General features: G+C 34.7%; 1 protein-coding gene and 1 non-coding gene across 2 annotated transcripts in view; one reads left to right on the top strand and one right to left on the bottom strand.

Moving 5' to 3' along the window:
- The first annotated feature begins 1,425 nt into the window (after positions 1–1,425).
- On the top strand, positions 1,426–1,510 carry TRNAE-UUC. The gene has a single exon. It is a non-coding gene; the product is annotated as a tRNA-Glu (tRNA).
- Positions 1,511–14,225: 12,715 nt separating this feature from the next.
- Positions 14,226–15,096, bottom strand: part of MACROD2 (mono-ADP ribosylhydrolase 2) — a gene marked incomplete at its 3' end in the record, with an annotated part of 479,088 nt that continues 478,217 nt past the window's right edge. The window contains exon 5 of the mRNA XM_039219099.1: positions 14,226–14,293. Within this exon, the coding sequence (XP_039075030.1) occupies positions 14,226–14,293 (68 nt within the window). The remainder of the gene's footprint in view (positions 14,294–15,096) is intronic.

Consider the following 15,096-nt stretch of genomic DNA (forward strand, 5'->3'; position numbering starts at 1 on the left):
AGCTATTATTAACAGCTTCATCCACTGTTTCTATTCATTGACTCCCTCCGAAAAAGATAAATTTTTAAGGAAAGAAGACTTTGGTAAGTGCCTGTGAAGTGCTGTTATAAGGATATTAGTCTTATCTCCCCCACTTGCTGAATGTTTCACAAGGGCAAGAGCCAGGCTTTGTATTTTTATATGAATGGCCACTATTTTCTTGACTTTCTTCTTGACCAAAACCTCCTCTAAAAATTAGAGGAGAAAAACAATATAATTATATCAAGATGAACCTAAAAGTCACTTGAGAATATTCATTAGTCACCTTAAATAAAACTGTTTAATGTAGGGATAACAAGATTCAACTTAACAACTATCAAAATTCAACAGTAACACCAAATACAGTGAAATAATGAAGCCATTTCCATTTAAATAAAGAAATAGGACTCCTGTTTTGCAAATATTGTTTCAACATCGCCCTTGAAGTTCCAGCTAATGAAATAAGATTCCCAAATTAGGTGACTGATAAAAATATTGGGAAGAAAAAAGGCAAAATGTCTTTATTCCAAATTTAAGAAACAAGTAGAGTAATAAGAGAATTCAATATGGTAGCTGGATTCAAATAAACATACAAAACAATCAATAGCAATTCACTAGAATAACAACCAATTACTAGAGGACATGAAAAAAAAATAATTCTATTCACCAAAGCAATATAATCTACAAAATCTGTAAGAGTAAATTCACCATAAAGACACAATATCTCCATTATGGAAACTTTAAAATCATAAAAAATATAAGAATAGAATTGAAAAACAGTTACAATATCAATGTTTTGTGGGGACTGTTGTAAACTGGCAAATAATTTTAAAATTCATAAGAATTTTGGTTTTTATTTACTTTCAGAAATAGACCGTACTGTCTTAGTCTTCCAATGTTACCAACAAATTAGGTGAGTTATTTACATGGCTATTTGCATTATTTACTGACTAGAGTGGTATTTTAAAAAGAATAGTAGGAGCTCAATTTTGTTTTGCAAAGAAGGAATACTGAAAGAGTACTTTCCTCTTCAGATATTATAATATCTATAAAGATGTCATAATCAATACAGTATGATATAGCTACTTGAATATACAAAATATTAGTAAAAAAAGAACAGAGTCCAGAATATGTAACCAGAGGATGCAATACATCAATGCATTTCAAATCAATGGAGAAGGGATCCTTTACTCATTAAACAGTGCTGATAGTTGGCATCTGTGTGGAAAAAATAAAACTAAACTCCTATCTCACACTATATAAAAATAAATAAAATTATAATTAAAAATACTAAATGTCAAAAAATAGAAAATAGAATATTTTAAGAACTCTGAAGTGATGAATATTTCTGAAGCAAAACAGAATACTCAGATGTGTAAAAGGTTTATAAAAGCTGCACTTTGGGGCGCCTGGGTGGCTTAGTCGGTTAAGCATCCGACTTTCGCTTGGGTCGTGATCTCGCGGTTCGTGGGTTCGAGCCCCACGTCGGGCTCTGTGCTGACTGCCAGCTCAGAGCCTGGAGCCTGTTTCAGAGTCTGTATCTCCCTCTCTCTCTGACCCTCCCCTGCTCACGCTGTCTCTCTCTCTCTCCTAGAAATAAATAAAAATATTTTTAAAAAAGTTGCACTTTGATTTCTAATGTAATGATTGAAATGTAAATTTCAGTTTTTCAAAATTAGTTCTATAATTAAATGGGTTCTATTTTTATACTATATTGTAGACTATTTCCTTTGATCTTTAAAATTAATTCTACATGATAAGCAACAAGATTATTTTCTTTTTCAGATCATCTGTTGAATTTGGTAGAATTTTTAAAAATGTTTATTAATTTATTTTGAGAGAAAGAGAGTACAAGGGGGGAGAGAAAGAGAGAGAGGGAGAGAGAATCCCAAGCAGATTCTGTGCTGCAGTCCAGAGCCTGACATGAGGCTGGATCCCACAAACCTTGAGATCATGACCTGAGTCGAAATCAAGAGTCAGCCACCCAGGCATCCCAACTTTGGGAGAATTTTGATTTTGTTTTCTTTTTAGTTCCAAAATACTTTGATGCTCTTCTTAAAGATCTCCTGCATCTTCTGCTCATTTCAGGAGAGCACGTCTTCTTTTTGATGAAATTGTCCTCCAGTTTTTTCATTATTTCTAATTCAATGAGAGCCTATTCTACCACTTATCTAATTGTTGCTCTTCGTCTAGAATATTCTTAGATGAATTGTGAATATCCTTTCCCCTTCTTGCCTGGATGCTTTATTTAGCAAATATATTTGCTAGACAGACACTATTTCTCAAGCAGTGCAAAATGTACCATGGAAGTCCCAACCATAGCTCTTCTAGGTTTTGTGGAAGTATTGAAGGCATCCATTCTAAAACCTAGATCTTTTAGTAGAGTAGACAGTTCCAATTCATACGATCTTGGTATCATTCAACACACTAAAGCAGCCTTCTTCCAGTATTACTGGAGACAACAGGATTAGGGGACCCCAGCAAGATTTCAGATTTTGTCACCTGTATTAGTGAAGATAACATTAGCTGCCATAAAACTTTGGTGGTTTTACACAAGAGAAGTTTATCTTCTGCTCATGCAGCAGTCCAAGGTAATTACTTCTTGCTGGTGGATGGCCTTCTTCTATGTGGTGATGCACAGACCCACATCCCTTTGATCTTGTGGCTCTGACATTCCCTGTGTTCTCAGGGGCTTCTACATCCAGCCAGCAGACAGGGAAAGACAACTGAAAGAAGTCACACCTGCTTCCTAACAGCCATTGCCTGGAAATGACACATATAATTTTTTCACATTCCACTTATGAAAACTAGACATAAGGCTCACTTGGATGCAATGGAGACTTGAAAATGTCTGGCTGCAGAGCTGCTTCTTGGCAATAATTCTCTATTATTATGGGGTACTCATATTTCAGTGGACTATTAGATGTCTGTCATATTCTAGCCCATAGAGAGATTCAAGCCTTCTCCTCTGCCCCTAGTTCTAAGTATCTCACAATATAATGAGGTAAAAAACTTACTCCAGTTTTGATTCAGTAAGTGATGAAAAAGCAGGAAGTCACTTTACAACAAGGACAGTAAGGAAGATATCCCTTCTAGCATTTTGGAAAGAATAAAGGCCATAATATTAAAGGTTAGATGAGACAGCCATGGACAAGAATGTTCTTAAGTTAAAATAAAAAATAGCATAGTATTATCAGGAGTATTTCATTAAGTAAAAGAGGAAGAAAAAATTTAAAAGCATCTCTTTATCCTATAAGAACTAGAGAAGTATAATGGTGGCTTGTAGAGGAACATTAAGAAATACAGAATTTGAGACACAAAATAAATAACCATTCTATATGAGAGAGTCATGAAAACTCTTTTTTAATATCATCGCATTCAATTAGGAACAATCTAGACATACCAATCCAAATACACACAAGTATCTAGTATTTAGAAAGTTGGGGAGTTTTGTAGTTTTATTTTAATGTATTCTTACCTCTGTAGCAATTATCTGCAATTTCTTTATTCTTCTTGGCGATTTCATTTAAAGAAGCTACTAAAATAAGCCCCACTGGCAACTTGTAAATTTACTGTAAACTTTAAAACTTTTAATCAGTGTGTCAGAACCTTAAGTACTTTAACACAAGTATATTTCCTTAACCTAATGTGTTCAATTCATTAATTGTGAGTCTCAGAGAAAAAAATTGGAAGAGATTAAAGAAGAAAAAATGCAAAGTGTGTTTTAGGTTGTGTGTGTGTGTATGTGTGTGTGTGTGTGTTTCTATTAACAAAACTAATTACTATATACAGTATTTAAAATCCTATCAATTAGGACCTGTTTAAACTTTTGCCATGAATCCTAAAGTACTTTGTCAAAACAGGCATTTGCTCAGAGAATTTATGATTTCATATAGTAACTAAAAAGTCCCTAGGATAACTTTAAAGAAACAGAAAAAAGAGAATATCCTTGCAAAGGGATGATGTTTCTCATTTATGTCAAATTATGAAAAGCTTACAGTCAACAAATAAAAAGACCTCACAAGGACTCCACACAGCATTTATCACAACCTCACTCATCAGACCCAGACCCACTTCAAAACCTTCCAACTAAAAGAAACCCAGCATGAGAAGTTTGCCAAGTCTCCTTGCCAAGTTGGCAGAGCCCTAAAAGTTTGAATGGGCTTCTCGATGTGTAAGATAAAAAGCAGGCATTTGGAGTCTGTGAAGTTCTCTGGGTACAATCAGACCTTAGGTGAAATTCCATCAACCACTGCCATTTGCACACCATGTCAAGTAAGCAGATGGCACAACAAATTAGGGCTCTGGCTACATAAACAGTTTTACTTTTGCCCTTCAAAGATGATCTTTTTTCAGCTTTGATCTTTCACCTCTGGCTACTCTATCCTGCAAGGCATGGGAGGGCAAACTTGGTCTCAGATGAGAACAGCTCCTCTCAAGAAAAGTATAGGTGTGCCTGTGAAAGAGACAAGAACACACTCAAGTGACTGAAATTCCTCCCTGTCAACTGCTTTATCCACCAGGAAACATTACTTCTGAGCTATTTGCTAGCTTCTGGGCAGCAAGGCCTCGGTTCATTTTCAAATGAGTAAGCAATTAGAATTTTTCTTGACTGACTTTAATTTTCCCTGCCTCTGCTCTCTTCTAACCAGTATTTCTTTCATTCATTCAGTCTAACATGGGCCTAATGCCTCCTACACTCTACAGCTCCATCCTTGTCCACACCTCACCCAGCTATACTGTTATCCACACACTGCATCTTCTCCTTCCCTGACAGTGGGAGCTCCAGGACTCTAAGAACTCAATATTCCTTCTGGTCGAATGACAGATGCAGAATGCTTCTTCATGGAATGGGAAACAAAGGACAATTCACTTGTTATGGGATTTTTACAAATCACTTTCAAGGCTCCCCTTGAGCTTAATTTTTCTTTCAATATATCCTCCTTTTGGAAAAGAAAATCTGCCTGTTTGCTCTAACAAATATCATAGATAAGTAGCCTTCATAGACACCCTTCCTTCTGCCTATGTGTTTGAAATTCATTTTTGCCTCTTCAATCTACCCTACTCCTGACCTCCCTGGGAATTCCTGCCAGCTAGAACAGACTGTTATCTCTCTGTCTTATTAACTCTCCATCTCATTTCAAATACAACTCATTTTCCTCCTCCAGACTGTATACCTTAAGTAATAAATAGGTTGAAAGGAATTAACTCTTTATTGAATTGTGTAGCACAGTCCTACAGAGCAAGTTAGGACAGAGGTGCTGTCGTAAGCTCCGTGCAGAATAAAATTTTATAGTACCTCATAATTGTTAAAGTATAGTGTCCTAGAGGAGATGACTAAATCAAACTTGCAACAATATATACAACATTTTTCAGCATCAGCAACTTTGTATAATTTATGTGGAGATTCTTATACTACAAAATCTAAGAAATATTGGAGAACCATTTGGTTTATGAAAAATCGTGCTTTTCCCTGAACCACACCCCACAGACATCATGTTTATATATTCTAAGTGTACTTTGAAATTATTAAATTTTATGAGGGGAAATGTTTCCAAAACATTTCAGATTATCTCCAATAAAGGCATCTAAAGCCATTTTCAGGATACAAAATATCCAGGAAAAAACATAGATATTAACTAGACTCAGAATAGTCTTTATTTATATGACATATTCATATATTATATAATATATAAATATAAATAATAATTTATAAAAATTACTGACAAACATTTAAGATCTGGCGTTCTTTCATTCCATCTTGCCAAACATCTCAAAGGATGGTGAGGAACACAGCAATCATGTAGGTAATCTGAAATAGTCTTCTGAATTACAAAAAAAGGTTTCCTAACCTGCAGTTCTGAAACTGGCCACACAGTCTTGCCATATCACCCATCTCCTGCATCTGCCTTTCCCCAGTACTTATCATGCCACATCAGGTTATTAAAAACTCACCACATGAGCTTTAGTTTCCCTATGAAATTCATATAAAAATAACATACGATTAGTATATTGAACATAATGTTTTTAAATTGAGTCCCATTTTATGAAAAACCTCTCCTTTAAGAAGACTTTATGTATGGGATAGGGAAACTAAACAAATTCTTTATGCATTCCTGAAAATAAAACCTGTGATACAGACCGGAGTGTCAGGTGAATATACAGAGGTTACTCCATTTTTATATCTCTTCTCCTCCTTCATCTTCCATAAACACAATCCAATTATGAGTTCTCCTGAAACAGGCTAAAACTCGCTCCAAAGTCATTACATCATTCCATCATTTTCATCAAAATCTTGTATGTGATCCAAATTATTCCCATTTAATGACACTAAAATATTCAAAGAGAGAACTAAAAACTGGCAACTTTTCCACCTTCAATTCCTCCTAGAAAAGAGGTAAGTAAAGACACTAAAATAAGTAATAAATGTTCTCTTTAACTTGGCAATTTGTGTGATAAACATATAAATTTTCATGTGTTTCTCTCTTTATTAATTTCAAAATATTTACATCTGTTTTTACCAAGGAATCACACAATATATTTTGAATGCCCAAAAGGCATTTCTCTTTTTAATATAGCTTTTTATTGGCATTAGGCTTAGAACTAAAGAAATACTGCTTTTCATCTAACCACATGTCCTGATTATACATAATCTCTGAGCAAGTTCGAAAGGCTGCCTTATATCTAGAAAAGTTAGTCACCACTCCTAAGATAGTTTAAAGTATGAGACTCTCTCAGGAAATTAATCTGTACCCTAAAACAAATAATTTTTTATCTAGAAGTAGATTTTTCCTCACATTTTTAAATGGCCATTTTGCCAATAAAGATTTTTAGAAAGGAATATAATTATACATAATAAATATATCAAGTTGAAGTAAAATCTATGGCTTTAAAGACTGAACATCTAAACATAATTATATTAACTTTACTCTGTTTTTTTTAGATCATATGATTTAAACTATGTATAAATACCTGACTGATAGAAGTTGTTATGAATAAGAACCTTATTGCAGAATCTTAAAAACAACACATTAATATTAAATAGTAACAACGGCCAATATTTGTTTAGTACTTATCTTGTGCCAGAGACTATTCTCAGCATTTAACTTGTATGAACTCATTTAATCCTCGCAAAAGCTGAGAGATAGAAATTATACTCAGCCTCATTATAAATGAGGAACAGAGGCAAAGAAAAGCTTAAGTAACTTCCCCAATATCAAACAGGTAGTACGAAATAAGGCCTGGAAGCAAACAAGGCAGTCTGGGTTCAGAAAACACTCTTTAAACTACTACATAATATACACAGAATAATTATTGTTCATCATATAGTTACTCTTTTAGACACATAGCCTCTAACATATTGTAAGCTTCTAATGGGAAAGAACCTTATTTTATTCATCTTCTTATATGCAGGCACTAGAATGTAATCAGTATATAATTAGTTAACATATACATTCTAATTTGTTCCCTGCTCTACTAAATAATTTTGGATACACATTCTAGTTAATGGTTTTATTGTCCTAACTTTAAACTTTTAAATGTATGTAGTGAACAAACAGTGCAATAACTTTAATGAAACCAAAATAAAGAGAAGGAAAAAAAAAATATTTACAAAGATTCCACTACCCTAACAGATCAAATATCTCTTATTTTTCTATATTCACTTATGGTTCTTTCTTTTTGTATGATTTGCTTTATGGTATTGAAATCACAATGCATGGTGAGTACTTTCACACTCTTTTATTTTATCACTAGATGTAGGATTTTCCATAGTCTCAAATTATCATTTTTATTTTTTTAGAGAGAGAGAGAGAGCAAGCAGAGGAGAAGGGCAGTGGGTGAGAGAGACAAAGAGAATCTCTGCTAAGAGTGGAGCCTGATGGGGGGCTCAATCCCACAACCCTGGGATCATGACCTGAGCCAAAACCAAGAGTTGGGCACTCAACTGACTTAGCCACCCAGGCGCCCCTGAAAATGATAAATTTAAATGAGTGCATATAATTCCATTGAGTAGAAGCACATCATTTTACTTAACTAATCCCCTACAATTGGTTAAGTTGTTTCCATTTTGTAGTCTTAAATATAATACCATATAAAAAAATGGATTGATGCATGGATGGATGGCTACAAAGACAGAGATGTGATAAGACAAGTATCGTGAAATATCAGTGATAGATCTGGGTGGTGGACATATGACAGTTCACTGTGAAGTTCTTTCCACTTTCCTGTGTATAATTCAAAACGTTAACTTTGCTCTAATGTGTCTTCATTCCATATTCTCTTGTTTGTACCTTATTCATCCTATGTGATCCATTTATGTATGTTATAAACCAATCTTGTATCTTTTAAAGTTAATAAAGGAAATGAAAAATATATATATTTATAGTCTTTTATATCAATCCATATATTTACCATGTCTACTGCTTCTCTTTTTTTTTTGTTTTTTTGTGGTTTCATGTTACTATCTAGTATAGTTTTTCTTCAGCCTGAGGACTAGTATTTCTGTTAAGTATTTCTTGTAAGAAAGGTCTGTGGTCTTTGTCTATCTGGGAATGAATTTATTTACCTGTGTTTCCTAAGAGTTTTTGTGGGCACTGGATTCTTGATTGGAAGGGATTTTTTGGTTTTTGGGGGGATATTTGGCACTTTGAAAATGTTATTCCATTGCTCTCTAACCTCCATTGTATCAGCAGAATAGTTAACCATTAGTCATATTGATGGTCCCTTGCACATGATGAGTTATTTTTCTCTTGCTAATTTCCTAATTTTCTCTTTGACTTTTTCTTTCAACAGTTTTTCTGTTGTGTAGATCTCTTTGTACTTATCTTACCAATGGTTCTTGTAGTTTCCTAGATGTGTTGATTAATGTTCTCATTAAGTTTGATAAGATTTTGGCCACTGTTTCTTAAAATATTTATCCTTTTCCTTTTTCTATTCTCTTTCTAGGACTCCCATTACACATATATTGGTATGTTTGTTCTTGTCCCTCAGCTCTAAGGCTCTGTTCATTTTTCTTCATTCTTGTTTTTCTTTCTGTTCTTTAGGTTAGATAATTTCAATTGATCTATTTTCAGGTTCAATGATTTTTTTTTTTTTCTTCATACATCTTTAATCTGCTATTAGATTTCAGGGCTCTCTCAGGACACTTTCATTTCAGTATTACACTCTTCAAATCTAGAATGTGATCATTTCTATTTCATTATTGAGAATCTCTATTTGTTGATCCACTGTTATCATACTTTCCTGTAATTATTTAAACATGTGCCCTTTAGTTCCTTGAATATACAGTTGATCTTTAAGAACACAGTGGTTAGGGTGCTGACCCACCACACAATCAATGATCTGTGTATAACTTTTAACTCACTCAAAATTTAACTGCCAATATCCTACTGTTGACCAGAAGTCTTACTGATAAAATAGTAAATTAACACATATTTTGTATGTTATATGTATTATATATTGTATTCTTACAATAAAGTAAGCTAGAGAAAAGAAGTTTTTTTTTTTTTTTATTTTTTTTTATTTTTAGATCGAGAGAGAGAGAGAGACCACACAAGCAGGGGAGAGGGACAGAGACAGTGAGAGAGAGGATTTTAAACAGCTTCCATGAGGAGAGCACAGCCTAATCCCATGACCCTGGGATCATGACCTGAGCCAAAATCAAGAGTTGGACACTAAGCTAACTGAGCTACTCAAGTGCCTTAAGAAAAGATGATGTTAATAAGAAAATCATAAAAAAATACATTTATATTACTGTACTATATTTATAAATAAAAGAATCTATGTAAAAGTGGACCCTCCCACTTTGAACCCATGCTGTTCAAGAGTAAACTGTATTATAATAGCCCTCCTGAATTATTTTTCACTAAACTGAACATCTGGGAACACTCAGTGAGTTTCTATTGACTGTCTTTTGGTTGCTGTGGTAAAATACATATAACAAAATTTATTATATTATACATAAGTGCACAGTTCAGTGTCATGAATTGCATTCACGTTATTATTAGAACCATCACAATCACCAATCTCTGGAACATTTCACCTTCCCAAACTGAAACGTTGTACCCATTAAACAATAACTCCTCATTCCCCTGGACCCCTGGTAATCACCATTTTACTTTTTGACTGTATATTTCTTCTTGAGTATCTGTCAGTTTCCCATTTTTTTCATGTCTCACTTTTTTTTTTTTTTTTACTGGAGATTTTGGATAATATATAGTAGCAACTCTAGAATTGGGTTATTTTCCATTTGAAGGTTATTGTTGCTGGTTTAATAACTTACCTGGCCTAAATCTGTGAAATGTGTTTTTCTCATGATATTTTTATCTTATGTATTTGTTTAGGTTTTTAAATTCCTGTTTTTACTTTTAATTCTAGCTTGCTAAAGTTTGCCCTGTTTCATTGTAGCCTAGTTGTCAGCCAATGATTGGATGGTCATTTTGCTCAAATAACATTTAGTGAATTATGCTTATTAGGCTTCCATTCTCTGCTGATAGATCTTTGTGTGGGTAAGAGAGCACAAAGTTCAGACTGTTTTCAAGTCTTCTCTGGCTTTTATATTCTGCTGGGCTTTGTGTGTCCTCTATGCACATAGATGATATAGCCTCAGAATTGGCTCAGAGTATAGGAAAATCTTGGAGCCTCCTTGGTATCCACTGCACATGTGTTTAGCCTTAGCCAGAAGTGTGCTTGTTCCAACCACAACCGTAACCACAACTTTAGGCTTTGACCTTTCACGTGGCCAAGATCTTGATTCCACTAACAGTTCTGCTGTGCATGATCACCACATCCAAGTCAAGGAGTCTCTTCTGACCACAGCAACATACATAACCTGCCCCTCCTGCAGAACTTCCACACCAAGCAAAATAGGAAGAAGAGATGAGAGCAAGAATGTAGAGATTTCCACTATTCTTTTCTGAAGTTCAACAGTTTTTGAAGCATAAATTCTTCTCAGCTTGTTGTATTACATGGTTTGATTTCCAGAGATCTGAAATGGTTGTGAGGTGTTTTTATCCAGGTTTACATTTGCTTTTGGCAGGGGGGTGCTAGCAGGAGAAGATTTTCCAACTTCCTCACTTTAATATAGCTTGAAGTCTGTTTTTAAATCACTTTCTTACAGAGAAGAAATTCTCAGAGTGTGGTCCTCAGATAGGCATGTCAGCGTCAATGGGGAACTTGTTAGAAATGTAAATTCTTAGGCTCCACCTCAGACCTACTAAACCAGAAACTCTGGATATAGGGCTCAGTAATAAGAGTTTTAACAAGCCCTTCAGGCAATTCTGAATGCACACTAAAGTTTAAAACCCTAATTTAGAGCATATTTAATAATAATAATTGTTGTTGGAGTTCTCTATTTCAAGGGAAAATAACCAAATATAAGACCCTTTTAGGTGTTTCATCAAAGTCATCTTGTATGATTTGACAAAGGATTTATGAAACACTAGCCTATCCTTTGCACTCTTGGGTCCAAAATATTGGCATGAGTACTTTTTTTAGACCAAAAAATAGTGTGGCAAAAAAAGTACTACACAGGATTTAAGAGCACCAACCTGAATGTTATCTAGATGTACTACCATGCTACATTCCAACTTATGGGAGCTGAGATTTAGTACCATTGCCTCTTCAAAAATGTATGCCCAATATGACAGTTTTTCTTCACTAAAAAGACTTGACTGTATCAAGATAATGAAGACATATTTTTGCACAACTGCTACATATATTCCTAAAAGTTACATTATTTATAGACCTTCATTTTAAAGGCACAAGGTCATTCTTCTTCCAACCAAAAGTATCCTTATAGTAATCTTTTGTAATTAGTGGTCCCTATAGCTACATGAATACATGTTTAAAAAATGCTTACTGAGGGGCGCCTGGGTGGCTCAGTCTGTTAAGCGTCCAACTTCGGCTCAGGTCATGATCTCACAGTTTGTGGGTTCGAACCCCACGTCAGGCTCTGTGCTAACAGCTAGCTCAGAGCCTGAAGCCTGCTTCAAATTCTGCGTCTCCCTCTCTCTCTGACCCTCCCCTGCCCACGTTGTGTCTCTCTCTCTTAGAAACAAATAAAACATACAAAAAAATTTTAAAAAAAATAAACAATGCTTACTGAAAAAAACTTCAGAATATCTGTATTATATAATGTATTTATGCAAAGTTTTGAGGTAAAACATTATTACTTATTGTTTATAGATACATGTGTATATAGAACTAAGACAAACAGAAAGATATACATGAAATGCATGATAATGACTGCCTGTGTGTGGAGGCAAAATAAAACTGGGAAGATAAGTCAAAGAGGTTTTAGTTTTATAATGTTTTCTTTTATTTAAAAATATGTTAAAATCCTCACAGATTCTGAGTATTAGAAATACTATTTTCTCAGGATGAAGTATAGGGAAGAACTCTTGAGTTAAAGAATGAACAATGCAGCTTACTTGAACTGAGGGGCAGTTCTCAAACAGAAGGCACAGATAGGCCTAGTAAATACTGATTCTTCTGTTTCTAGAGAATAACTCTTAGGGTTCAAAGATATTTCTAGAAAATGAGAGTTAGACATAGAGATAAGACATGGAAATTCAAGAATAAAATTTGTAATCCAGATAAATCAAAAGAGAAGGGTTTGGGAGACACATAAATTTATGGCTATGTCTTTATACCTATAATTAATTTCAGATTAATTTAAATTCATGAATTTATGGTGTAATGATGAAAAGATGGGGATGTTGAGTCAGAGAGACTCAATAAAATATTGGATCTGCCAATATGTTCTCAACTTAACGTCTCTGAACTTTCAATCTTTAATCTGTAAAGTGAGAGTAAGAGTACCTATCACCCTAGGATTACCGATAGGATTAAAGGAGATAATCCAAGTCTCAATGTTAGTACAGGGCCTAGCACACAGCCAGTACCCCTTAAAGGTTAGTTATTAGTATCATCCCTTTATTCATCTGCACAACAATTAGTTGGTCAGTGCCTAGTATATGTCAGACACTATTCACATTTCTGAAGATAGAGCAAATGAACAGGACAAACACAGCCCATGATATTATAGAACCTATAATTTATCAGGAATGAGAAGCAGTTACCTAAGAAAACACTAACTTTGATGGAGACACTGTATAAAGGGTTGTAGTCCTAATGTATTCAGGCCATGCAGAGGGGTCTGCTGGAAGATCTAAAGGATGAGTAGGAGTTTATTAGGCAAATAGAGTAGGGGACTTGGACTATTAGACAGGTAGAATTATTTCTGGTTTAACAAAACTCAACTAGTGAATGCCATTTTTTATAATTATAGTAGAAATGAAACTTGGAGATTTACAAATGACTTTGTGGACTGTGTCCTGCAAAGCTGACCCTGCAGGTATGGACATCATACATATCACATTTATGAATCTCATGCCCTTAGGTGTGCTCAACCTACAGGAAGTTGTAAACATTGGCATATTTCATTTTGCAGAAGGTTTTGTGCCCCTTGCAGCTATTTATGATATTTTTTGCCAGAAATAATGCTGTAGCAGAAGCAGAGGAAGTATTTTAGCTATAAGCTCCTGACCCATTACCTCTTGCTTACCATTTCTGAGAGAATGCTCTGATGCTATGCATTTTTCCATCCTCCTGCTTCTTCTTCCAAATTTTTCACAGTTAAATCCATTGACACTCACAAAAGTCTTATTCATCCTGCTCCCAAAGCCATGTTTAGAGATTCAGATACTTAAGCAGCTTTAAACTTTCATAAGCTAGAGTTTGACTTAGGTCACCTTTTCAGACATGGAATCTGGATACTGATCTCAGCTCTGACCCCTGGGCTCTAGATTGTTGCCCAGTTCTCTGCAAATGCCATTCAGATCCAGGATGAGAGGCCCCCATAAGGATACTGGGTCATCTCTGCAGACCTCCAAGTTTCACAACATTCCCCACCCTCCACCCTTATGTGTCCAATAAGCTTCTGTTAGATTCCTTCTTCCTTCCTTCCACTCCCAGGTCTGGTTGCCTTGCTGGACATACACATTAAATGCACCATCAGTTCTGTTTTGTGGGATCCCTTGCTCCTCCCCAGTGTCACATAATTGCCTGAAAGGGGATATAATGCTATTTCTTGTTTCTCTTTCAGTGTTTTGAGAGATAACCTCACCATATATCCTGTTAAATGATGTGTTTACCTCACCTTTTCTTGGCCCGCTAATGTTGCATGAAGCTGAAATATTTCATACTCTAGGATATAATAATTTCTGATTCTGAGCATTTAAGTGCTTCAAAGAAAGGTTCCATACAGCCACCACTACACAGTATGAAATGAGTTGCTGTTAGAATAATCTTTTGTCTATATTTACATGTAAAATCTTTGTGCTTATTTGGAGTGAACTAAAGCACAATTAACTATATTATTCCCCCCCCCCAACAAAAAACAAAAACACAAAAACAAAACAAAACAAAATTCTCATTTACCACACACAGGTATTTGGATTTCTGTTACCCAACAATTCAAGTTATTCCTCTTTATTTGGATATAACTTCACCATATATTGCAATTATCCAGCACCTTTCATCTCTCACTTTTAGACTATAATAATGACAACTACAGTAATAACCACTTTGTTTTTGAAAAGCACTTTACAATGAGCAATTAGTTATTCCTCCTCTGTAAAATAGTTACATATTATAACCATCTTTTCAGAGAAGGAAACTAGGACTCAAAATAATGAATTTGTCCCAACTCATAAAAAACAAAAAAACAACAGCAAAAACAATTACTGACTTTTGGCCTAAGACAGAGCTGTAGCATATATGGAAACCAATTTGACAATAAACTATTTGTTAAAAAAAAAAAAAAAAAGGAAATTCATTCAAAGTCTGGCCAAATATCTCATTGCTTATTTCTTCCACTGATTTTTTGATACACTGAAAAAGTAAGAAAATATTCTCAAATAAAAATGTTTAAATGAGAAAAAAATTAAGACAGAGCTGTAGCAATAAGTGATCATGTAAAGTAAAAGGACTTTCTGAGTGGAGCAAAATTCCTGTGTCTGTGACTGGTCTCTTAGGACCTCCTTATATTTGCTGCCATTCATAAGTGGCCAGGTT

Source organism: Hyaena hyaena, unplaced genomic scaffold (assembly GCF_003009895.1).
Source record: "Hyaena hyaena isolate Hyena2069 unplaced genomic scaffold, ASM300989v1 scaffold_789, whole genome shotgun sequence".
Classification (NCBI taxonomy): domain Eukaryota; kingdom Metazoa; phylum Chordata; class Mammalia; order Carnivora; family Hyaenidae; genus Hyaena; species Hyaena hyaena.